We start from the raw sequence: 24686 nt of genomic DNA on the forward strand, positions 1-24686 counted from the left end.
TCAAGTGTTTTTTGGTGGATTTGGGAAAGCTGGAGGGAGCTGTGGAAAGAGGGATGCCCTGATGGGGTGACAGGAATGTGTCCAGTGTTTTTTGGATGGTTTTGGGAGAAGCTGGAATGAGGTGTGGAGAAGGGAATATCCCCTTTTTTAGATGGGGTGATGGGAATGTGCTGAGTGATTTTTGGGTGGTTTTGGGGAAGCTGGAGGGAGCTGTGGAAAGAGAGATGCCTGGATGGGGTGACAGGAATGTGCTGAGTGTTTTTGGGGTGGTTTTGGGAAAGCTGGAGGGAGCTGTGGAAAGAGGGATGCCTGGATGGGGTGACAGGAATGTGCCCAGTGTTTTCTGGGTGATTTTTGGGGAAGCTGGAGGGAGCTGTGGAAGGGGGATGTCACCCTTTTGTAAATGGGATGACAGGAGTGAGCCAAATGGTTTTTGGGTGATTTTGGGAAAGCTGTGAAAGGGGGTTATGCCCATTTTATAGATGAGATAACAGGAATGTGCTGCATGTTTTTTGGGTGGATTTGGGAAGCCTGGAAGGTCCTGTGGAAGGGGGACATCACCCTTTCTGTAAATGAGGTGACAGGAAGGTCCCACTGCCTCACCCTGCTGCTCCCACCCCAGGTGCACCAAGATCCTGGACAAGAACGGCGAGCCGCGGCTGTTCAAGGTGAAGGACAGGGACGAGATGGTGAAGAAGGTGATCGAGCCCATGGCCTGCCACGGGCTCAGGACCATCTGCCTGGCCTTCCGGGATTTCCCTGCCAACGCCGAGCCCGACTGGGACAGCGAGAACGAGATCCTGTCAGACCTGACCTGCATTGCTGTGGTGGGGATTGAGGATCCTGTGCGGCCTGAGGTACCCAGTGTCACCTGTCCCCTTTGTCCTGCGCCATTCCTGGCCCTTTTCCTGCTGCTCAGGGGGTTGATCCCATGGTTGATTCTCCTCTCTGTGCCCCTAGCTCCTTGCTGCAGGCATTTCTCTCCCATTCCTGGATAAAACAACCCCATGGCGGCACGTTCCTGCCTGAAATTCTCAAATCCTGCTGGGCTTCCCAACTCCTAATGGGCTTTCCAACTCCTACTGGGTTTCCCAAATCCTGCAGTGCTTCCCAAATCCTGCTGGGTTTCCCAGATCCTGCAATGCTTCCCAAATCCTTCTGGGTTTCCCAAATCTTGCTGGGCTTCCCAAATCCTTCTGGGTTTCCCAAATCCTTCTGGGTTTCCCAAATCCTGCTGGGTTTCCCAAATCCTGCTGGGCTTCCCTCTTCTCCTTGGATAAACAGAGCTCCTGGGATGCTCAGCAGTGTTTAGGGGTTTGTTCCCACCCGAAATTCCCAACCCCAGCTGCTCCAGGGGTTCTGTTTGACCCAAAATTCCCAACCCCAGCTGCTCCAGGGGTTCTGTTCCCACCCGAAATTCCCAACCCCAGCTGCTCCAGGGCTCTGTGCTGCCCCAAAGGTGGATGGAAACAGCAGGGAAGAGTCCTGGAGCAGGAGGGCTCCTGGAGCTGGCTTTCCCCTCTGAGCTGTCTGCTGGGCTAATGCAATAATCCCCCCATTCCTGGCCCTGGATTCCAATTTGGAGCTGGCCCCCCTGCTCGCCCCGTTCCTGATTAGATGTTCAGGGATCTGGCTCTGGGAATTGCATTACAGATCCCTGTCTGCAGGCTCTGGAGGCTCCTGATTCGATTTGCTCATTCCTCACTGATATCCTCTCTTCCCCCACTGCTCCCTGATGGATAAACCTATTAGTGCTGGGGCGGGAGGGGGATGAAATTCCCACTTTTAGGGTGGCCTGGCCGTGCCTTGTCACCCAGGGTGGTGACAGCGAGGTGACAGCAAGGTGGCAGCAAGGTCCCTTCCCCTTGGGGTGACAGATGGACACTCCTCACCCCTTTCCAGAACCTTCTAGGGAGGCTGGGAAAGGAGCTGCTTTATTCCTGGGATTCCCAGTGCCACCCCTGTCCCTGTCCCCAGGTGCCAGACGCTATCCTGAAGTGCCAGCGCGCGGGGATCACCGTCCGCATGGTGACAGGGGACAACATCAACACCGCCCGTGCCATCGCCACCAAGTGTGGCATCCTGCTGCCCGGGGAGGACTTCCTGTGCCTCGAGGGGAAGGAATTCAATCGGCTCATCCGCAACGAGAAGGGAGAGGTGGGAAACAGCTCTGGGGGCTGCTCTGGGTGGGGTTGGGAGGCCTTGCAGCCCCAAAAAGCACCAAATCCTGATGGGTTTACCAGATCCTGCTGGGTTTACTGGATCCTGCTGGGTTTCCTGGATCCTGCTGGGTTTCCCAAATCCTACTTGGTTTCCCAAATCCTGCTGGGTTTATCAAATCCTGATGGGTTTACTGGATCCTGCTGGGTTTCCCAAATCCTACTTGGTTTCCCAAATCCTTCTGGGTTTCCTAAATCCTACTTGGCGTTCCAGATCCTGCTGAGTTTCCCAAATCGTGCTGGGCTTACCAGATCCTGCTGGGTTTTCCAAATCCTGCTGGGTTTCCCAAATACTGATGGGTTTCCCAAATCGTGATGGTCTTACCAGATCCTGCTGGGTTTCCCAGATCCTACTTGGTTTCCCAAATCCTGACGGGTTTCCTAAATCCTGATGGGTTTCCCAGATCCTGCTGAGTTTCCCAAATCGTGCTGGGTTTCCCAAATCCTGCTGGGTTTCCCAAATCCTACTTGATTTCCCAAACCTGGGTTTCCCAAATCCTGCTGGGCTCCCCTCTTTTCCTTGGATAAATGGAGCTCCTGGGATGCTCAGCAGCATTTAGGGGTGAAGGCACCACCCTGCCCCGGCTGGGCTTTGCTCTCCAGAGGGACAGCAGACTCCTGGAGGGAAATGACTTCCCTTTTCCCCGGTGCTGCAGGTGGAGCAGGAGCAGCTGGACAAGATCTGGCCCAAGCTGCGGGTGCTGGCGCGTTCCTCCCCCACGGACAAGCACACCCTGGTGAAAGGTGGGTTCTGCTCTCCCAAAGGGCTCTTCCCTGGGGGCTTTCCCAGCCTGATCCATGCTGGGAGCCTTCCCTGGGGGTTTAATTTCTCAGGAATTACTTGTTTCTGTTGCAGGAATCATCGACAGCACTGTGGGAGAGCAGAGGCAGGTGGTGGCAGTGACAGGGGATGGGACCAACGATGGCCCAGCCCTGAAGAAAGCAGACGTTGGCTTTGCCATGGTAGGGACGGGCTGGGGGTTTCCCTTTGAAACTTCTGGGTATCCAAAAGACCATTGGAACACTCTTCCCAATCTGTGGGATGGCTTAAAAACCCCAAAAGGAGCTTGCTTAGGAAATGAATTGGGTTTGAATCCCCATGGGAAATGAATCCCCATGGTAGGGATGGCCTGGGGGTTTCCCTTTGCTCCACAGGATCAGAAATCCATGGTTTGCTCAGTTATCCCACTAGAATTTTTTCCAGACCATTGGAATTCTCTTCCCAATCTGTGGGATGGATTAAAAACCCCAAAGGGAACTTTCTTAGGAAATTCATTGGGTTTGCCATGGTAGGGATGGCCTGGGTGATTCCCTTTGCTCCACGGTATCAGAAATCCATGGCTTGCTTGGTTATCCCACTAAAATTTTTTCCAGACTGTTGGAATTCTCTTCCCAATCTGTGGGATGACTTAAAAACCCAAAAAGGATCTTTCTTGGGATGCTGGATTTAATTCTGAGCTGCACATGAGTGTTAGCAAGGGACTGGGGCTCCCACAATCCTGGATCTCCTGGATTTGGGAGAGCTGCCCCATGACTTGGTTTTCCCTGCAGCTCTCCACCCCAATTCCAAGCACGGTGCTGGATCAGACTTTGGGAATTTATTTAAGGTGGAAAACTCTGCTTTGATGCTTTTTTTAAAAAATTTCATCCTGCCTGAAAGGAGCAGGGAAATAAACCTGTTGCTTTTAACAGGTTTATTGTGGATTAATTTTAGGGACACGAGCAGGAGCTGGGTGGGCATGCTGCATAGGGAGCTCTGAGCAAATGAGAGATTTTTGGGAAGTGTTTTTGGGGTTGTATTAAACATTCAAGCACAATTCCAGAACCTTTAGGATGAGCAGGGAAGGCAGGTGGCTATTCCCCTAAACCTCATGCCCTGCAACTGGCAGGGAATTCCCGACGGGATCCCAAGAGAGTTTCCCCAGGGAAGCTCCAGGCAACAATGGGCTCGTTGTGGAATTCCTGCAGGGCGAGCGCCTCGCTGTGCCGGCGCCGGGAAGCACAGCCCAGCCCGGGAGATTTTTGGGAATTGTGGGGCAGAAAGCCACACCGAGCTCTCCCTGCTTTGGGAGATGCCCAGCCCGGGCTGGAGCCATTCCCTAGCACGAGCAAAGAGCCATTTTCTAGCTTTTTTCCAGCTTTTTTCCACTTTTTTCCACCTTTTCCCCAGCTTTTTTCCAGCTTCTTTTCAGTTTTTTCCAGCTTCTTTTCAGTTTTTTCCAGCTTCTTTTCAGTTTTTTCCGGCTTTTCCACGCTGGGATGTGCTCAGAGAAAGCTGGGCTGACTCACAGCCCATCCTTGAATCTTTGCAGCTCTGCTGCCACCCAAGCCCAGCTTGGCTTTATCTCCACCCAATTTTCCTCCCCTGTGGCTAGCACACACCTTTCCCATGAGAATTCTTTTCTCTCTTCTTCCTGTGTTTTATGAACAAAGATAAAGTTTGGATGTTATTAAAAACAGTGTCTCGAGATTTGGACAGTTCAGGCCTGGCCAGTCTGCCTAGGGGGAGGTTTCTGACTGACCAATCTGGGTGACCTCTGAAAAGTCTATATAAGTTGGGATTAAATAATAAAATGCTCTCTTTTACACCACACGGAGAACTGAGTCTTCTCTCTCTGCTAGCAGCTCAACAGTGACACTCCCAGGAATATTCCTGGGAAGCATCAGAGCCAACAATGACTCACCCCCTGCTCTCTCCCTGCTCCCCCAAGGGCATTGCTGGCACGGACGTGGCCAAGGAAGCCTCGGACATCATCCTGACCGATGACAACTTCACCAGCATCGTCAAGGCTGTCATGTGGGGTCGCAACGTCTACGACAGCATCTCCAAGTTCCTGCAGTTCCAGCTCACTGTTAACGTGGTGGCTGTCATCGTGGCTTTCACTGGTGCCTGCATCACCCAGGTATGGAGAGGGAGGAGAAATGGGTGTTTTGAGGAGAAATCGGTGGGGTTTTTGTCACTGGAGCAGGAGGATCAATTTTGATTTTAACAGGCTTGCAGTGGGTTGTTTTTCAGTGGAGCAGGAGGATAAATCTCTTGGTTTTTACAGGTTTTCAGTGGAGCAGGAGAATAAATCTGTTGGATTTAACAGGTTTCCTGTGGGTTCTTTTTCAATGGAGCAGGAGAATAAATATCTTGGATTGAACAGGTTTTCCTGTGGATTGTTCGTCACTGGAACAGGAGAATACATCTCTTGGTTTTTACAGGTTTTCAGTGGATTCTTGTTCACTGGAACAGGAGAATAAATCTCTTGGGTTTTATAGGTTTTCAGTGGGTTTTTTGTCACTAGAGCAGGAGGATAAATCTCTTGGTTTGTACAGGTTTTCAGTGGGTTGTTTCTCAGTGGAGCAGGAGGATAAACCTGTTGGATTTAGTGGGTTTCCTGTGGGTTCTTTCTCACTGGAAAAGGAGAATAAACCTGTTGCTTTTAACACATTTTTAGTGAATTCTTTTTCACTGGAGCAGCAGAACAAATCTCTTGGTTTTTACAGGTTTCAGTGGGTTGTTTTTCAGTGGAGCAGGAGAATAAATCTGTTGGATTTAACAGGTTTCCTGTGGATTCTTTCTCACTGGAGCAGGAGAATAAATCTCTTGGATTGAACAGGTTTTCCTGTGGATTGTTCGTCACTGGAGCAGGAGGATCTATCTTGATTTTAACAGGTTTTCAGTGGGTTGTTTTTCAGTGGAGCAGGAGAGTAAATCTGTTGGATTTATCAGGTTTTGTAATTGTTCTTCACTGGAACAGGAGAATAAATCTCTTGGTTTGTACAGGTTTCAGTGGGTTCTTTTCCACTGGAACAGGAGAATAAATCTGTTAGATTTAACAGGTTTCATGTGGATTCTTTTTCACTGGAACAGGAGAATAAATCTCTTGATTTTAACAGGTTTGCAGTGGGTTGCTTTTCAGTGGAGCAGGAGGATAAACCTGTTGGATTTAACAGGTTTTCTGGTTGTTCTTCACTGGAGCAGCAGAATAAATCTCTTGGTTTTTATAGGTTTTCAGTGGGTTTTTTGTCACTGGAGCAGGAGGATAAATATCTTGGTTTTTACAGGTTTTCAATGGATTCTTTTTCACTGGAACAGGAGAATAAATTTGTTAGATTTAACAGGTTTTTTGGGTTCTTTTTCACTGGAACAGGAGGATAAATCTGTTGGATTTAACAGATTTTCAGTGGATTATTCTTCACTGGAGCAGGAGAATCAATCTTGATTTTAACAGGTTTTCTGATTGCTCTTCACTGGAACAGGAGAATAAATCTGTTGCATTTAACAGGTTTTCAGTGGGTTGTTTCTCAGTGGAGCAGGAGAATAAACCTGTTGGATTTAACAGGTTTTCAGTGGGTTGTTTTTCAGTGGAGCAGGAGAATAAACCTGTTGGATTTAACAGGTTTTCAGTGGATTGTTCTTCACTGGAGCAGGAGAATCAATCTTGGTTTTAACAGGTTTTCAGTGGGTTGTTTTTCACTGGAACAGGAGAATAAATCTGTTGGATTTAACAGGTTTTCTGATTGTTCTTCACTGGAGCAGGAGAATAAATCTCTTGGTTTTTATAGGTTTTCAGTGGATTCTTTTTCACTGGAGCAGGAGAATAAATACCTTGGATTTAACAGGTTTTCCTGTGGCTTGTTTCTCAGTGGAGCAGGAGAATAAATCTCTTGGTTTTTACAGGTTTCAGTGGGTTGTTTTTCAATGGAGCAGGAGAATAAATCTCTTGGACTGAACGGGTTTTCCTGGGGATTGTTTGCCACTGGAGCAGGAGAATCAATCTTGATTTTAACAGGTTTTCTGATTGCTCTTCACTGGAACAGGAGAATAAATCTCTTGGGTTTTACAGGTTTTCAGTGGGTTCTTTTCCACTGGAGCAGGCAAATAAATCTGTTAGATTTAACAGGTTTTCAGTGGGTTGTTTTTCAGTGGAGCAGGAGAATAAACCTGTTGGATTTAACGGGTTTCCTGTGGATTCTTTTTCACTGGAGCAGGAGAATAAATCTCTTGATTTTAACAGGTTTTCAGTGAATTGTTTCCCACTGAAGCAGGAGAGTAAATATCTTGATTTCAAGAGGTTTTCAGTGGGTTGTTCTTCACTGGAGCAGGAGAATCAATCTTGATTTTAACAGGTTTTCTGATTGTTCTTCACTGGAACAGGAGTGTTTTAGGAAGATGTTGAAGATCCCAAAGCAATTTTGGAGCTTTTTTCAGGATGAAAGCAAAACAAAGAGGGAAAAAAGGCCAATTTTGGTTGCCTGACATGTTCTCCATGCTCTTCCCCTGCAGGGTTCTCCCCTGAAGGAGCTTGGAGCAAAGGAGAAATGTCTGGGAGTGTTTTAGGGAGGTGTTAAAGATCCCAAAGCAACTCTGGAGCTTTTATCAGGATGAAAGTGAAACAAAGAGGGAAAAAAGCTTGATTTTGGTGGCATGATGTGTTCTCCATGCTGCTCCCCTGCAGGATTCTCCCCTGAAGGCCTTGAGGGAGCTTAGACCTAAAGAGAAATGTTTGGTGTTAAAGATCCCAAAGCAATTCTGGAGTTTTTATCAGGACAAGAGCGAAACAAAGAGGGAAAAAAGCTCGATTTCAGTGGTGTGATGTGTTCTCCCTGCTGTTCCCCTGCAGGACTCTCCCCTGAAGGAGCTTGGAGCAAAGGAGAAATGTCTGGGAGTGTTTTAGGAAGGTGTTAAAGATCCCAGAGCAATTCTGGAGCTTTTATCAGGACAGGAGTGAAACAAAGAGGGAAAAAAGCTCGATTTCGGTGGTGTGATGTGTTCTCCCTGCTGCTCCCCTGCAGGACTCTCCCCTGAAGGCCGTGCAGATGCTGTGGGTGAACCTGATCATGGACACGTTCGCCTCGCTGGCGCTGGCCACGGAGCCGCCGTCGGAGTCGCTGCTGCTGCGCAAGCCCTACGGCCGCAACAAGCCGCTCATCTCGCGCACCATGATGAAGAACATCCTGGGCCACGCCGTCTACCAGCTCACCATCATCTTCACCCTGCTCTTCGCCGGTGAGCCGCGCCTTGGAGGGTCTGTTGGTGGGTTTGGGACGGTGGGGACAGAGGTGAGAGGTGGCTGAGGTCAGGGCTTAGAGCATGGGGTTTGTTGGGAAATGAATAAATCCCGTGGGTGGGTGTAGGAGAGCTGCCAGGGGCTGTCAGACGAGCCCAAAGCAGGTCAGAGAAGCAAGAGAGAGTAGAAGAGGAGCAGAAAAGAGAGAGTGAGAGAGAGCAAGAGAGAGAGATAGAGACAGTGAGAGCTAGATTCCGTGGTTGCCGTTTACAATACAATAAATCATCTTCTGTGTTGAATATTCTAAGTCTAGAACAAGCTACAAATCCTACTCATCTTCTGTGTTGAATATTCTAATTCCCATTAACCAATCTAGAACAAGCTACAAACCCTACAACATTTACATACAACCTGTAAGAATCATGGCATTACCATACAGAGTTATATTTTGAATATTCTAATTCTCATTAACCAATCTAGAACAAGCTACAAATCCTACAACATTTACACACAACCTATAAGAATCATCCCATTACCACATGGGGTTATATTTTAAACCCTAAAAACTGCTTTTTGGACCCTCTGCCAAGCAGGCAGGGTCTGCTCTGACCCTTGGAGCTGCCTGCAGGCAGAGGGGATTGTTCTATCAAAAAGTGGGATTACCTTCAGTTGGCTATATCATTGTTTTCTAGTTGTTCAGTAACTGGGGTTTGGTATCTCAAAGCTTGTCTGCATTTCAATCTCCACATTCTCAGCATCTTTTGCCAGGTAATCATATTTATAAGGCTTTCCTATTTCATCTTCCCCAACACGCAGCCCCTGGGGTGCTGGGGGAAAGGGGAAAGGGAAAAGGAAAGGGAAAAAGGAAAGGGGAAAGGGAAGAGGGAAAAGGGAAGGGTACAGAAAATAAATATGTTTTATATATAACGCATATAAAAGGGTATATAAAAGATGTAGAAGGGTATATAAAATATATGAAAGGGTATTATAAAAAAGAATTTAAAATTTGAAAAGAATTTCCTGTTTAAAAAAGAGAAGGCAAAAAATTGTCAGGGATCAGGGCACCCTATTGTCATTGTCACTGTCACTCGGTGACCTCGTGTAGGACAGAGCTTTGTGATGGATGGATGGATGGATGGATGGGGAGCAGGGGTGACCCAGAGAGGGCTTTTTGCTCCTGGTGCAGAGTTTGAGCTTCTTGGCATTTTTAAAAATATTATTCAGCATTTTTAAGGATATATTCAGAGTTGAAGGCACCCTAATCCCACCTCCCCCAGCACAGAGCAGAAGGAAGGAGCAAGATCCCATCCTCTGCTCTCTTCCCTCTTCCCAAACTCCCTTTTCCCTGCTCAGGGGAGAAGTTCTTTGGCATTTGTAAAGACATCATTCAACATTTTTAAAGATATAGAGTTGAAGGCACCCTAATCCCTCCTCCCCCAGCGCCGAGCAGAAGGAAGCAGCAAGACCCCATCCCCTGCTCTCTTCCCTCTTCCCAAACTCCCTTTTTCCCCTCTCAGGGGAGAAGTTCTTCGACATCGACAGCGGCCGGAACGCCCCGCTGCACTCTCCCCCCACCGAGCACTACACCATCGTCTTCAACACCTTCGTGATGATGCAGCTCTTCAACGAGATCAACGCCCGCAAGATCCACGGCGAGAGGAACGTCTTCGAGTCCATCTACCGCAACCCCATCTTCTGCACCGTGGTGCTGGGCACCTTCGCCGCCCAGGTGACGCCGCGGGGTCACTGTGTCACTGGCAGGGTCGGTTCTGTCCCCTTGGTGGCACAAGAGGCACGCTGGAAGTGCCCAAGCCAGGCTGGGTGGAGCTCGGAGAGGGCTGGGCTGGTGGAAGGTGTCCCTGCCTGTGGATCTGGGTGGGGTTGAAATCCCTTCCAAGCCAGTTTGTCCTGGTGTTCTGTGATTTGGGGTCTAGAGCATGTTGGGAGGTGCTGCTGGTGGTCTGTGAGGTTTCCAGGCTGGATGGGAGGTCCTTGCTCCTCTCTGGTGTTCCATGAAGTTCCCAGGCTGGGTGGGAGGTCCTTGCTCCTCTCTGATGTTCCATAAAATCCCTAGCCTGGATGGGAGGTTCTTGTTCCTCTCTGGTGTTCCATGAGGTTCCCAGGCTGCATATGAGGTCCTGGCTCCTCTCTGGTATTCTATAAAATCCCCAGCCTGGATGGGAGGTTCTGGCTCCTCTCTGGTGTTCTATAAAATCCCCAGCCTGGATGTGAGGTTCTGGCTCCTCTCTGGTGTTCCATGAAGTTCTCAGGCTGGATATGAGGTCGTTGTTCCTCTCTGGTGTTCCACAGAATTTCCAGCCTGGATGTGAGGTCTCTGTTCCTAAAATCCCCAGCCTGGATGTGAGGTCTCTGTTCTTCTGGTGTTCCACAAAATTCCCAGCTTAGATATGAGGTCCTTGCACCTCTCTGGTGTCCCATAAAGCTCCCAGACTGGATGTGAGGTCCTTGCACCTCTCTGGTGTCCCATAAAGCTCCCAGGCTGGGTGTGAGGTCTTTGCTCATCTGGTAATCCCAGGAAAGAGGGAAAAGTGTGGCCCAAGGGGAATTTCCACGCCCTTAGAGCTGCCCAGGGTGTGATTCTTGTCTCCTGTGCCGCAGATCATCATCGTGGAATTCGGTGGGAAGCCCTTCAGCTGCTCCGGGCTCACCCTGAGCCAGTGGTTCTGGTGCATTTTCATTGGAGTGGGAGAGCTCCTGTGGGGCCAGGTAAGAGCCAATCCCCAAATCCCACCCCATTTTCCCTCCCCAGTTTTTCTCCAAACAGCAGCAAGGAGAGATCCATCCTCATCCCCTAATCCTCATCCCCACCCAGAGGGACACACCCAGCAGTGACAGTGACATTCCCACTGGAGATCCATCCTCATCCCTTCATCCTCATTCCCACCCGGAGGGACACACCCAGCAGTGACAGTGACATTCCCGCTGGATCCCCGCGGATCACAGCGCCCTGCTGGCACTGCCACGCCCTCGGGCTCAGGCTCTGCTGTGTCCCCAGGTGATCTGCACCGTCCCCACGAGCCGCCTGAAGTTCCTGAAGGAAGCTGGGCACGGCATCACCAAGGAGGAGATCCCCGAGGAGGAGCTGCCCGAGGACGTGGATGAGATCGACCATGCGGAGATGGAGCTGCGGCGAGGGCAGATCCTGTGGTTCCGGGGGCTCAACAGGATCCAGACCCAGGTATAGGGGGGCACGGGGGCTGGGGGGCTCCTCCTCCCCTCTCTCCTTCTCTCTCCCCTTCCAGGGGCTCAGTCTGCACAGAGGTGTTGGCTGCTGCTCGGAGGATCTGTCACCTCCTGGGCCAGCCTGTGCCTTTCCCTGGGCGGGGAGTTGGGATAAGCTGGGATTTTGGGACAGCTGGGGGTGGGGGGAGGCTGTTCTGCTGCAGTCATGGTGTCCTGCTGGTCAGCAGGAGGCTGGACATGCCACTGATGGTCACCTCTGAGGCTGTTCTGCTGCAGTCATGGTGTCCTGCTGGTCAGCAGGAGGCTGGACATGCCACTGATGGTCACCTCTGAGGCTGTTCTGCTGCAGATACCACATTCTGCTGGTCAGCAGGAGGCTGGACATGCCACTGATGGTCACCTCTGAGGCTGTTCTGCTGCAGACACCATGTCCTGCTGGTCAGCAGGAGGCTGGACATGCCACTGATGGTCACCTATGAGGCTGTTCTGCTGCAGTCATGGTGTCCTGCTGGTAGCAGGAGGCTGGACATGCCACTGATGGTCACCTCTGAGGCTGTTCTGCTGCAGTCATGGTGTCCTGCTGGTAGCAGGAGGCTGGACATGCCACTGATGGTCACCTCAGCACCACAGGAGGCTGTGAAGGGTCCACAGAGCCCCCCAGGCTCTGTCGTGCTCCTGGCAGCTGCTGGAATGCTGTTCCCGGTGGGAATGTGCCCAGCAGGGATCTGCCAGCAGCCAAGGTGTCACTCCTTGGCCACTCTGTCCTTGTGCCACCCCTGTGCTCCACACCCGGAGCTCTCAGCCCCACAGCACAGAAGGACAGGAGAAAACCTCTCTTCATCTCCTTTTGACATCAGTTGGTTTTCCCTGACTTTTTTCCATGACTTTTTTCCCTTTTTTTCCACCCCAAAAGGGTGGGTTTTGCCCCAGGCCGCTGGGCAGGCAGAGTTTTGTGCCTCTCACTTTCCCTCGAGGCCTGGGCAGAGCTGTCCCTGTGTCCCCTGGCACTCAGGGCTGCTGGGTCACCTTTGTTCCTCCTCCTTCCTGTCCCTCTGACAGATGGCCTGGGGACACTGGCTAGGGCAGAGCTAATGTCCCTTCTCTGTGTCACCTCGATGGCTTCAAGGCGAAGCTCTGCCTCAATTCCTGCTGTGAGCACCAAGGGGCTTTTTGTGAGGGGTAACCAGTGCTTCATCCACAGGAAAAACATGCTGGGAGCTTCCAGGAGCTGCTGGAAGTGATCCAGATGGGGTGGAAATCTGGGAGGTCCCAAGATTTCTGCAGTGCCAGAAGTGCCCCAGGTGTTCCCAGGTGTTCCCAGGTGTTTCCCTGTGGTGGAGCTGAGATGAGATGAGATGAGATGAGATGAGATGAGATGAGATGAGATGAGATGATGAGATGAGATGAGATGAGCTCTTGCCACATGAGAAACACTCCTGGATGCTCCTGGAGCCTCCTCAGGGTCCAACCTGAGCATCCAGGGGAGCTCCTGTCCCCACTGGGGGTGCCTGAAGAGGCTCTTCCCTGGAGGGTGGGGCACAGAGGGACACCAAAGTGGGGCAGGAGCAAAACAGCTCCACAGCACGAGCCACAGCTGGGCCTGGAGGTGTCCCAAAGGTGCCACAGGGCTGGGACAATCCAGCCACAAAGAAGCCACGGTGGCACTGGGACGCCGCTGGGTTCCTCAAGTGTCACACATCCACAGGGGTGGCCCCAGCACCAGGGTGCTGCAGCCCAGCTCCCACCCAGAGCCCCTCCTGAGCCATCTCCTCGTGCCAGAGGAGCCCACGGCGTGTCCCCAAGCGGCCCCACAGGGCTGAGGCACCAGCAGCCCTTTCCCAGCGCAGCTCTCCAGCCCCACGGCTGCCTGCTCACACCTCTGCCCACCCTCTGTCTCTCTCTCTGCTCTTCCTGCAGATCCCCAGGATGTTTCCTCTGCCACTGCCTCCCACCACAGCCTTTTTCCCGGTGGGGGGATCAATCCTGCTGCTCTGCCTCCCCAGGGAAGGGCAGAGCTGGACGCTCTCTCTGCTCCCAGCCAGCAAAACCCCGAGTGGGTTCAGGGCAGCGTGGGGTGGTGGGGCTCTCTCCTCCTTCCTCCTCCTCTTCCTCACCTCTCCATCCTCCTCCTTCCTCGCTGTCTGTGTGTCTGCCCGGCCTCCCTGCTCCCCTGTCCCCCTGTCCCCCTGTCCCCTGTCCCCATCCCTGGCCGGGCGTCGCTATCTCACTCTCTGGTTCTTTGCAGATGGACGTAGTTTACACATTCCAGACCGGCGCCTCCTCTTTGCAGGGAGCCCTCAGGAGACAGCCTTCCATCGTGAGCCAGCACCACGATGTAAAAAATGTTTCTAGCCCAACCCATGTAGCTCTTTCCTCCGTCAATTCCACTCCCACCACTTCTGCTGTTGCTGCTGCTGCTGCATCTCCTCCTGCGGGCAGTGAGTGATGGTTTTACAATGCATGACTTCTAATAACCACAGAGAGCACCTGCACCCCCCTAACCCTGCCTGTTCTCTCTCCCTCTCAGCCTTGACTCGCACACTCAGTCCCAAACCCGAAGGACGGGGCGGGAAAGTTGAAAAAACAACCCCAGTTTTTATGCTGTTAACAAGTTATCAACCTCGCTGATCCTTTTTCCCTCCCCATTCCTCGTTGCTTCCTCCAGTTTTACCTCTTCTCCTCCTTTGCAGGGCTGGTGTTTTGAGTCCACCCTCCTCAGGGAGGGGCTAAAATTGGCAGTTCTTGCTCAAAAAACCCCGAGTTCACGAGCATTGCTGGGAGAAGGGCAAGGCTGAGCCCAAATCCTGCTGGTTCTTTCCACTGCCCGGCCCTGGGATGCCCCAGGGATGGGCAGAGGCGTTGCTTTGAATCTCTTTTGGAGGCACAGTGGCCTCTGGGACTGTCCCCAGGGCTGGCTGAGCCACGGGAAGGCTGAGGGAGAAGCAGGATTTGCTCCTGCTGTGGGTGGTGCCTGGGAACAGCCCTGCCTGTGGCTCAGCTAGTGACACCTCGGGGCTGCTGTCCCCCTCTCTGTCCCCACCTGGGGGCTTGCATGGCCTGGGGGACAGAGCTGAGCCATCCCTGAGCTGCCCTGGGGCTCCATGGGGACATTCCCAGGGCTCCATGGGGACATCCCTGGGGCTCTCCTGCTCCCCAGGGCAGCCAGAGGATCCTCAGTGCCACCTTGCTCTGCACACGCTGGATCTCAGGGTGTGCAGACACAGCTCTGCGTGGAAATGGGCATGGAAAACAATTCCTGCTGGATATCAGTGGGAATTCTGGATCCTGGACCTGGGACTGGCATTGCAGACCCCGAAAAAAAAGCCCTTTTTGATGCAGAGCCACTCTCTCTGTTCATTATGTGCTGCTCTGCACACGCTGGATCTCAGGGTGTGCAGACACAACTCTGCATGGAAATGGGCATGGAAAACAATTCCTGCTGGATCCCAGTGGGAATTCTGGATCCTGGATCCAGCCCTGGCTTTCCAGACCCCAAAAAAAAGCCCTTTTTGGTGCAGAGCCACTCTCTCTGTTCATTATGTGCTGCATCTCAGGATGTACAGACACAATTCTGCATGGAAATGGGCATGGAAACCACATTCCTGCTGGATATCAGTGGGAATTCTGGATCCTGGATCCAGCCCTGGCTTTCCAGACCCCAAAAAAAAAGCCCTTTTTGGTGCAGAGCCACTCTCTCTGTTCATTATGTGCTGGATCTCAGGGTGTGCAGACACAACTCTGCATGGAAATGGGCATGGAAACCACATTCCTGCTGGATATCAGTGGGAATTCTGAATCCTGGACCCGGGACTGGCATTCCAGACCCCAAAAAAAAGCCCTGTCTGGTGCAGAGCCTCTCTCAGTGTTGGTTGTTGGGGCTGCTGAGCACGTGGATGTGGATCCTCTCCGCAGGCTGGGAGTAGGCAATGTGTCTCTGCCGGATAATTGGCTTTTTTATTGCACAGTCACTTATCCCCGTTCTCTGATTAGACAAATACCCTCGGTGACTTGGTGGAGAGCTTTCAGGCTCCGCTGTTTATGCACTGTGGGGGAGGAGAGAGAATTTGGGATAATTTTGTTTTCTCTCTGTTTAGCTGACTCTGGGGCTGGCAGCTGATTGGGTTTAACCCCGGCGGTGCTGGAGCAGCACAGCTGCCTCCTGCTCCCAGCTGCAGCTGAGTGCCTCCCAGACTTGCTCAGGGAATAAAATCTGCTCAGGGCAGAGGGTTTGGGGCGGGCTGAGGCCAAAATGCAGGTTTTTTGCAGCCTGTGGATCTGTGTTTTCCCCCCATTTTGCAGTGAGGGAATAGAAAACGTGGCTAGCTCAGGCCTCAGGAGCTAACCCAGGTCTCCAAACCTTCCTGCTGTTTTCTTGCCTGGACTTCTCTCGTTTCCCTCTGCTGCTTCCCTTTTTTTTCCAAAGCTCCTCTTCCCTCCATGCAGCTCCATGGTGGATGAATTCTCCTGTGGATGAGTTTTTGCAGGGCTGGACCTGCCGTGTCCCTCCTGGGGAGGTCTCAGCGATGACCTCCAGGTTTTGCTCCCCCATGAATTCTGCCCCGGGCTGAGGGAGCTGGGCAGAGCCTGGAAATGTCATTCCCGCGGGGTTTGCCCGGCACGTGGAGGTGCTGCAGGCAGGGATGGTGTGAGAACGGAACGAATTCCCAGCCTGGAGGTTGTTTGTGAAGTTTCCAGGTGGGGAGGAGGCGGCAGGCTGGCCGTGGGCGGCGGCGAGGGAGGGCTCCCAGCCTGGAATTCAGCTCTGCCGGCGCTGCCTGCCTCATTCAGAACGCATTTCCCCTCCTTTTGACAAGGGAACAGCTGAATTCATCTCGCAGCAGGCGTGGGGGAAGGAGGAAAATGTGAGGGAAGCGGCAGCAGGAGCTGAGGGGGCTGAGAGGGGCTGAGAGCTCCTAAATCTGAGCTCTCCTCGGCCACCACCTCGTGGCTCTGGCAGTCACTGAGCCTTTCTCAGTCCCCAGGCTCTCCTTGGCTTGGTTGGATTCGTTATCCGTAATTAATTTGGTGTTTTAGGGGTCAGGACTCGCAGTTGCTGCTCTGAAGTCATTGCTGGTGTGACAGATGGTCAGTCTGAGGTGGCCTGGGTGGTGTCCCTTGTCCTGTGCATTCACCTGGATTTATCCAGGGTGATAAGTGCACAAATCCAGCTCTGAATTGGTCCCCAGCCCCATCAGGTTCCTGGTTTTGTGGGATCAGAGATCCTCAGGAGGTGGAATTCCCACCTGGATGGGTGCCTGGGACAGGACAGTTTAACCCAGGGGGACAACTGAACCCAGTTAATTGTCACGAATTTATTAAACGAGTTAACAATTTCATTAACAATTTAATTTAATGTCACCAGGATTTGGGGTAAGGTCCCTGCTCCCCCACACATCTGCAGCCCACAGAGGTGGCAGAACACACACAGCTCATTTCCCTCATCCTAGGGGATTTCTGGATCTGCACACAAATTCCCACAGGGATGCTGCTCTCCCACCCCATCTGTGGGATCCATGGATCCCTTTTGTTCCCCAGTTTCGGTCACAGGGACACCACAGCAGCAGGCAGGGATGGTTCCTCAGGTGGGGAGCAAGTGGAGAAAGCTGAGGAGGAGCAAAGCTCCTTCCAGAGGGCAGGAGATGGAGCACAACGACTGGAATTGCCTTTCCTGCTGCTCCCAGCAGTGCTGGACAAATCCCCAGGGATCTGGAGGGGATTCCTCGGGAGAGGAGATCTCCTGGTCCTGCATCAGCTCTGCTCCACAGAGCCAAGGCTCCCCTAGAACCCAGCAGAGCTGGGATGTGACACTTGTCACCCTCCTGGCCTCACAGCTCGGCTGGAAGGGTTTGAGGTTGGAAATTCCAGAGGATCTGGAATTCCACAGGGTCTGGAATCCGCTGCCAGCCACCATCCAGGCGTGTTCCCAGCTCTCTCCCTTCCAGTGCAGTGGAGGGCAGAGCCATTCCCTGGTGGTGCAAACCAGGCTCTGGATGTCCTGCTTGCAGCAGGATGAGCCTGGATTTTGGTGGAGCTACCCTGGGGCTTTCCCAGGATTTTTTTTGCGGCTGGAATTCCTTTTCACTTGGAATACCCAACCGAATTCCTGCCTCCAGAAACCACTGGGTCTCCTTCAGGTTCAGGGGAAGGATCCAGAGCTCCAGCAGCGTGGGGAAAACCCACCCAGACCTGGATCCTCCCCGCACATCCACCCAGATCCAATTTCCCACTCCCACCTGGATCTCAGGCTCCAAAACCCCAGAGACACCTCTGGAAAGTCCCATTCCTTCCCACCAACATAGGAACGACCCCACCCAACCCCACCCACGGTAGATTTGCCTGGAAGTGCCCCCGCTGTTTGCCTAACCCACCTCTCTGGAGCAGTAGTGTCCCACCTCGTTGTCCTGTGTCCGAGCACCGCGGGGCGCGCACAACCCGTAACGACCGACTAATGCATCCCGGCTTCATCCATCCATCCTCCATCCATCCATCCAGGGTGGTGGATTTGAGCCATCCCGTGTCTTCTCTTGCAGCTTCTGAGGCCACCCCATAGCTGGCAGGTGGCTTCCGAGGCCACCCAGCTCCCCCGTAGTGCCTGAGTCCGAGCCCAGCTCACCGTAGATGTCTCATTTTTGACCGAGCTGTCTGTTCAGTGGTGATTTTGTCGCTGTGGTCGTGCTGTTTCGTTGTTTTATTTATTTTATTTTTTTTCTTTTCCGTTCGATGGTTTGTCTCCCATCATTTATTTTTCACTTTCTCCCCCGAGCTCGCCCTCCTTCAGCCCTACTGACCCCGTTTTTTTCTCCCCCCACGCCGCCCAGATCAAAGTGGTGAATGCGTTCCGTAGCTCCCTCTACGAAGGCCTCGAGAAACCCGAATCCAGAAGCTCCATCCATAACTTCATGACCCACCCGGAGTTCATCCTGGAGGAAGACGAGCCTCGGACACCATTCCTTGACGGCGCCGACGACGACCCCGAGCCCGACGGACTCCAGAAGCGAGGTGGGGGCAGCCTGGCGGGGTCGACGGCCCTGAACCGAAACAACAACGCGGTGGACAGCGAGCTCACCTTCCCGGAGCCCGGGAGCCCCTTCCACAGCCTGGAGACATCCGTTTGACCTTAGAACTTGGGATTTCCTCCTCCTCATCCTCATCCTCCTCCTCCTCCTCGTCAGCCTCGGCGCTGTGTGATCCCAGCACCAGTAACTGATCCCACGCCGCGGTCACTCCGTGTCAAACTGCTCATGCCTGTATCATCATCTGGGGGGTGGTTTGTTTATTTTTTTTTGGGGAGGGTGGTGGTGGTGGGTGTTATCTGTTTTTTTTTTCTCTTTTTGTTTCGTTTTGTTGGGTTTTTGGTTGGTGTTTTTTTTTTTTTTTTACACCGTTATTTAGCAGTGGGAACCAGAGTACCACCACGCTGGGGTGTTGGGAGAGAGGCTAAGCCAAAAAAAAAAAAAAAAACCAAAACAAACAACCAAATTGTGCATCTCCATCCCTGATTTTCCGTGGTACTCGCCCAGAGGAAGCAGCCAGGTTCTTTCCTCTCCAAGAGTTGGGCTCCAGGCATCTGGAGCCAGGGGGTTTTCACTTTGGAAAAAATGCATGTTCCAAGGAAATTCAAGTTGTTGTAGTCTTACACACCCTCAGCCCGAGGGCTGGGGGTGCACTTGTGACTTGAGTTTTGTTTTTTTTTTTTTTTTTTTTTGTTGTTTTTTCCACTTGTGGTTTTTAGGGGGGTTTTTTCTCTTCTAACGTTGGGGGTTTGCTCTTTGCTTGTGGGATTTGCCCTCCCAGGAACTGTTGTCAGTGGGAAATGGGATGGGGCAGTCACCACTCCAGTGCGAAAATTGAGGAATAAACTAAAAAAATCCCAGCCAGGGGAAGGTGTTTACTCCAAGGTTGAGAGAGCCAGGGATGTCCACCAGTCTTCCACCTTCGAAAAATGGTACCTGGGCTTTTTCCAGCTCCTCTCTGTGTTGCCCAACACGTTTTTCTCTCTCCATTCCCAACCTGGCAGGTGAGAAATGAAGGTGGCTTTGGTTCTGACCTTGCTGGAGGGGAGAGATTCTGATTTTCCTGCACGGGTGGAGGTGAAACACCAGGGAAAAGGTGGAAAGAACCTCCCTGAGTTGTGAGGGATGCAGCTTTTCCCTGGGGAATTTTAAGAGATGCCTCTCTGCTGCTCTTGCCCAGGGGGGAAACTCTTGCTGTGAGGTTTTTTGCAGCTCTCCCAGCTCCTGCCCTCCAGAGCAGAAGGATTTTTGCCCTTTTTTTGTGCTGTTGGGTTCCAGAACCCCTCAGCCTCGCAGTTGCAGCTCCAGGGAATTGCAGAAGGATCCAGGAGGAGGTTCCAGCCGTGCCCAAAAGCTCCAAAAAGAACACTGAGAATTCCTGAATCCTGGGAGGGATCAATCCAGCCGTCATGATCCAGTGGAAGGGAGGGAAGCTCCGATGATCCTTGGTTTTCCTGGAGGTGGCAGGTTGGGCTCAGATGGCTGCAGGGCTTCCAGGGAAGGTGCTGCCAGAGGCTTGCTGGTCATCTGTCCCCCTTGAGCCCTGCCTCACCTCCATCCCTTGGAATAACTCAGAGAGAGTCCCTTTCCTTGGAGCTGGCTCTGGATTGTCCCTCTGGAGCAGGAGGCAGGATGTGCTTGGCTGGGGCTGAGCTCCTTCCCCGTGAGCTCCTGCTGCTGCTCCTCTGGTTGTGACCTTGGGCTGGAGGAATCTCTGCCACTTTCTGCTCCTCCATCCCCTCTGGCTTGGTTGGGAGAAGCAGGAATTGGCTGGAAGTGGCTGGAATTACAAGGGAATTCCCATCCCTGGGAGCACAGAGGTTTTTTTGGGAAAGGCTGAGGTTCTCCTCCCCACCTTCCTCCTGTCTAGTAATTCCCATTCCTGAGGTTTTTTGAAAGAGGCTGAGGTTCTCCCCACCTTCCTCCTCCTCCTCCATCCCCTCTGGCTCAGTTTGGAGCAGTGGGAAGTGGCTGGAATTTCAAGGTAATTCCCATCCCTGGGAGCGCAGAGGTTTTTTGGGAAAGGCTGAAGTTCTTCTCCCCACCTTTGTCCTCTTCTCCAGTAATTCCCATCCCCAGGAGTGAAGAGGTTTTTCGGGAGAGCCTGAGGTTCTCCTTCCAACCTTCCTCCTCCTCCATCCCCTCTGGCTCAGTTTGGAGAAGCAGGAATTGGCTGGAAGTGGCTGGAATTTCAAGGTCATTCCCATCCCTGGGAGCACAGAGCTTTTTCAGGAAAGGCTGAGGTTCTCCTCCCCACCTTCCTCCTCTCCTCCAGTAATTCCCATCCCCAGGAGCTGGGAGGTTTTCCAGGAAAGGCTGAGGTTCTCCCCACCTTCCTCCTCCAGTAATTCCCATCCCTGGCAGCGCAGAGGTTTTTCAGGAAAGGCTGAGGTTCTCCCCACCTTCCTCCTCTCCTCCAGTAACTCCCAACCCTGAGATTTCCCGGGAGAGGTTCTCCTGCCCTCCTTCCCTCCAGGAACGCACAGCGGAATCTCCCGTGCCTTGTCCGAGCACTGCCTGCAGCACCTCCTGCCACCAGGGCCCAGATCTTCGCCAAGATTCAAGTGTTCCTTAAACCACAAAACCACAAACCAAGTGTCTTCGCTTCGCTCCCAGCCTGGCCTTTCCGTGGGGTGGGAGGAGGAGGGAAGGACGAGCTCGCCCCGTTCCCGCCCCGAAAGCTGAGGAAAGGTCCCAAAAATCCCGAATATTTCCCACCCTGGTGCTGGCGAGCTGGGCTTTGTTCACTGCCAACAGCGAGAAGGAATTGCCACCACTGCCCATCCTCAGTGCAAATTCAGTGCTCCTCCTGCCCTCCCTCCCCAAAAAATAACCCAGGGGAGTGAGGGGATCTTGGGTTAAACACCAGGAAAAACGAGAAAAATGAAAAAAAACCAACCAAACGAGGGGTGGTTGTGGGGTTTTGGTTCTGCGCTAAAGGTGACGTTGCTTAAAAAAAAAAATCACTTTTTCTATTTTAAATACTTGCAAAAAAACCAAAAAAAACCAAAAAAAAAAAAGAGAAAAGATGGTGTTCTTACAAGCTTACATAAATATTTATTGAATACTTTTTTTTTGGGGGGGGATGCACCGATTTTTTTTTTTTCTTTTTGATATTTTTTTAATACCTCAGGCCTGTTGAAAAAAAAATAAATAAAAAAAAGACTCAAAACCACCAACCACAACAACTTCAAGCCAACTTTGGAAGGCTCTCGAAGTCACTCCCAGAAATCTGTGACTTGGCAGGGTTTGCCACAAAGGGTCTGGTCGTTCCTTTAGTTTGCTCTATTTTTGTCGTTCTAGTTTCCATATTAGGAGGGGAGAAATAACGATATATATATATAAATATTATGCAAAAAAAAAAAAAAAAGGAAAAAAAAAGAGAAAAAAGAAAAAAATCTAGTTTTCTTTAGCTCAGAAACTGATATTTTTACGTCAGCCATATGTATTTTGTTTAAAGAAAGAAAAGAAAAATAAATCTCGAGTCCCGCGACTGCGCGAGGGCAGTTGGCAGGGACACTTTAATTAATTCCGTGGATTAATTAATTAATTCAGCCATCGGATGCCAGTCAGCTTCCTTTTCTCTGAGCAGCCATCTTTCTACTAGCCGTGAGTTGGATGACACAAATGGGGTTTTTTAATATAAATATCTATAAATTATGTTGGTGTATGGCTGGTTGCTTCAAGTATAAATGTTCCTCGTGCAGATTTCCTGTAAAGTTGTTGTTTTTTCTTTCCTTTTGGGGTAAGTTTCAGTGATATCCTGGCAGCAGCTGACTCTTGGCTTAAGTTATTGTAAAAAGAAAAAAAAAGAGATTTGGGGGAGATTGGTGCTCCAAAAAAAAACAACGGCACGGACTTTTGGGGACTTCCTACAACACGCCTCGACTAGGGGGAGATATAAATATATCTATAAATATATATTATTATAATTTCTGGGGGTTTTTTTCTTGCTTGGTTTGAACCTCACGGAGCAGGGGAGGGACAGTGCCATGCCCGCCAGGAACGCCAAGCCACCCTCTGTGCTCCGCGCTCAACCCGCCTTGGAATGCTCTGTTATTAAAACTCTCTCAACATCCTCCTGCATCCCGTCCTTCATCCTGGCAGGGCCCCTCGGTGGCGGATTTTCCCGCGGATTTTCCGTGGAGTTAGCGGATTTTCCCATGGATTTTCCATAGAGTTGGTGGGTTTCCCCGTGGATTTTCTGTGGACTTAGCGGATTTTCCTGTGGATTTTCCGTGGAGCTGGCGGATTTTCCCACGGATTTTCCATAGAGTTGGTGGATTTTCCTGTGGATTTTCCGTGGAGTTAGCGGATTTTCCCATGGATTTTCCGTGAAATTGGCGGATTTTCCCGTGGATTTTCCGCAGAGTTGGCGGATTTTCCTGCGGATTTTCCGTGGACTTGGCGGATTTTCCTGTGGATTTTCCGTACAGTTAGCGGATTTTCCTGTGGATTTTCCGTAGAGTTGGCGGACTTTCTGTGGCGTTGGCAGATTTTCCCGTGGATTTTCCACAGAGTTGGCAGATTTTCCTGCGGATTTTCCGCGGAACTGGCGGATTTTTCCCGTGGATTTTCCGTGGAATTGGCAGATTTTCCCATGGATTTTCCGCGGAATTGGTGGATTGGTACCAAAGACATTCCCACCGCCGCCTGTGCGCGGTTCGAGAAATTAGCGACAACTCGAAGCGTTCTTGAGTTGAAATTAGCGTTCAACTCGAGTTCTTCTTCCCGCCGAGGTTCTGGTGGTTTGCACAGGGACAGGGGTGTGGGGAGGTTCGATTCCATATTTTTTTTCCCCCCCTGGAAGGTTTTTTATTTCGTGCAATAAGCTTCCGAGGGAATTTTTCCGGACGGTCTGGAGAAGGAAACAAACTAAACCACATTTTTAGCATGGGCTGCCTGTGTGGTTTTCCACCCCTGGCATGGAGGGTTTGGCCATTTTCGGATGGGGTGGTGGGAAAAAAAACATCCCAAATCCAGCCAGGGCGTCCCCAAAGTGCCACCACCGGTTCCTGTCACCCTTTGGGACAGCAGGAAATCCCTGGAAGCTTTTTTTGTCCCTCTTGGGGACACCTGGACCCGCGTAGTTCCTGCTCTGCTCCAACCCCTCGTGGAGCTCAGAGCCCCAAAAATTCCCTCCTAGCTCTCCCCTCGAGACTGGGGGAACATTTTTCCTGTTTTTTTTACCCAAAAGGGGATTTTGGCACCTTTTCCTCTCCAGCATCCCCAACTCTGCTCTCCTCCTGCTCCCCAAATTTTCACCCAGCAAAGCCCATGGCTAAAACTGCCTTTAGTTTATTTCCTTGAGTTGATCTCCTCCCCTACAATAAATATATATATATATACAGTCTGAACTCAACATTTATGTGTGTGTATATATATTTATCCAATGCTCTCACCAAACAAAAAAACCAAATTTTCTTTTGAAGAGGGCACACCGAGCTGAGTTTTTTTTTTCTTTTTTTTCCCCAGTATAATAAGCACTGGTATTTTTGTAAAAAAAAAAAATTAAAAGAAAAAAAAGACAGGAAAGAGAGAAAAAGAAAAACAAAAAACCAAAACACAAAACAAAAGACTGAATATTACGTGGTATGCATGACATTAAAAAAAAAACAAAAAACCAAACAAAAAACAATGGTGGTTTCAAAGCAATATGTACCCTGGTGTGTTTGCCATATCCTAGAGTCCAGCTTCAAGTGCACCTGATCTGTATTGCATTTTGATATTAATCTCTATGTACAATGTTTTGCATGTAATTTATATGGATCTTGGGAGGACAAAAAAAAAAAATAATAATAATAATAATCTGAATGAATTGTCCGTTGGCTTCTTCCGAGAAAAAAGAAATAAATCCTCCAAAGTGGAAGCAGCAGAGTGGGAAAAAGGGGGTGAGGAGTTAAAAAAGGATGGAAAAAAAAGGGGGAGAAGGGGAATGGTTTGGAATCAATAAAGCTTTGGCTGTTGAGCAGAAACAGTGCATCCGGAGAATGAAATGTGTAAATGTGTCACTCTGTGTGTCCAGCAGCTCGGGAAATGTCCCCAAAATCGAGGAATGGGAATGGGAATTGGTGGGGTGGGAGGAGGGATGGAGATCCAAATAACCCAAAGTCCCCTTGGCATGAGGTTCTGTCACTCCATCTGCCACCATCTCCTAGGAAAGTCCTTCTATAAACAAATCCCCAAGCCAAAATTCCCATTTTTAGGGATATAATATTGGACATTTATTAGGAGAACAAAGCTTTACAGGA

At 51.0% G+C, this 24686-nt stretch overlaps 1 protein-coding gene and 1 long non-coding RNA gene across 18 annotated transcripts in view; both read left to right on the forward strand.

Annotated features, from left to right (window-relative positions):
- ATP2B4 (ATPase plasma membrane Ca2+ transporting 4) overlaps positions 1 to 24410 on the forward strand; it is a 60764-nt gene extending 36354 nt beyond the window's left edge. For 8 of the 17 annotated variants that reach the window (XM_085082901.1, XM_085082913.1, XM_085082914.1 and 5 more), the window contains 12 exons: positions 623 to 857; positions 1978 to 2157; positions 2876 to 2963; positions 3076 to 3182; positions 4931 to 5122; positions 8004 to 8217; positions 9736 to 9947; positions 10838 to 10945; positions 11235 to 11417; positions 13668 to 13757; positions 18241 to 20446; positions 20525 to 24410. In XM_085082901.1, coding sequence (XP_084939027.1) covers positions 623 to 857; positions 1978 to 2157; positions 2876 to 2963; positions 3076 to 3182; positions 4931 to 5122; positions 8004 to 8217; positions 9736 to 9947; positions 10838 to 10945; positions 11235 to 11417; positions 13668 to 13757; positions 18241 to 18537 — 1906 coding nt within the window. In that variant the 3' untranslated portion in view covers positions 18538 to 20446; positions 20525 to 24410. Of the gene's footprint in view, positions 1 to 622; positions 858 to 1977; positions 2158 to 2875; positions 2964 to 3075; positions 3183 to 4930; positions 5123 to 8003; positions 8218 to 9735; positions 9948 to 10837; positions 10946 to 11234; positions 11418 to 13667; positions 13869 to 18240; positions 20447 to 20524 lie in introns of those variants that run through there. The other 9 variants (XM_085082915.1, XM_085082916.1, XM_085082918.1 and 6 more) reach the window with 7 other exon arrangements.
- LOC146427028 (uncharacterized) lies at positions 5162 to 6879 on the forward strand. The gene is made up of 3 exons (XR_014856582.1): positions 5162 to 5269; positions 5312 to 6439; positions 6494 to 6879. It is a non-coding gene; the product is annotated as an uncharacterized LOC146427028 (long non-coding RNA).
- Positions 24411 to 24686: the final 276 nt, after the last annotated feature.

Source organism: Lichenostomus cassidix, chromosome 26, assembly GCF_008360975.1.
Source record: "Lichenostomus cassidix isolate B80296 chromosome 26, HeHo_3.0, whole genome shotgun sequence".
Taxonomy (NCBI): Eukaryota; Metazoa; Chordata; class Aves; order Passeriformes; family Meliphagidae; genus Lichenostomus; species Lichenostomus cassidix.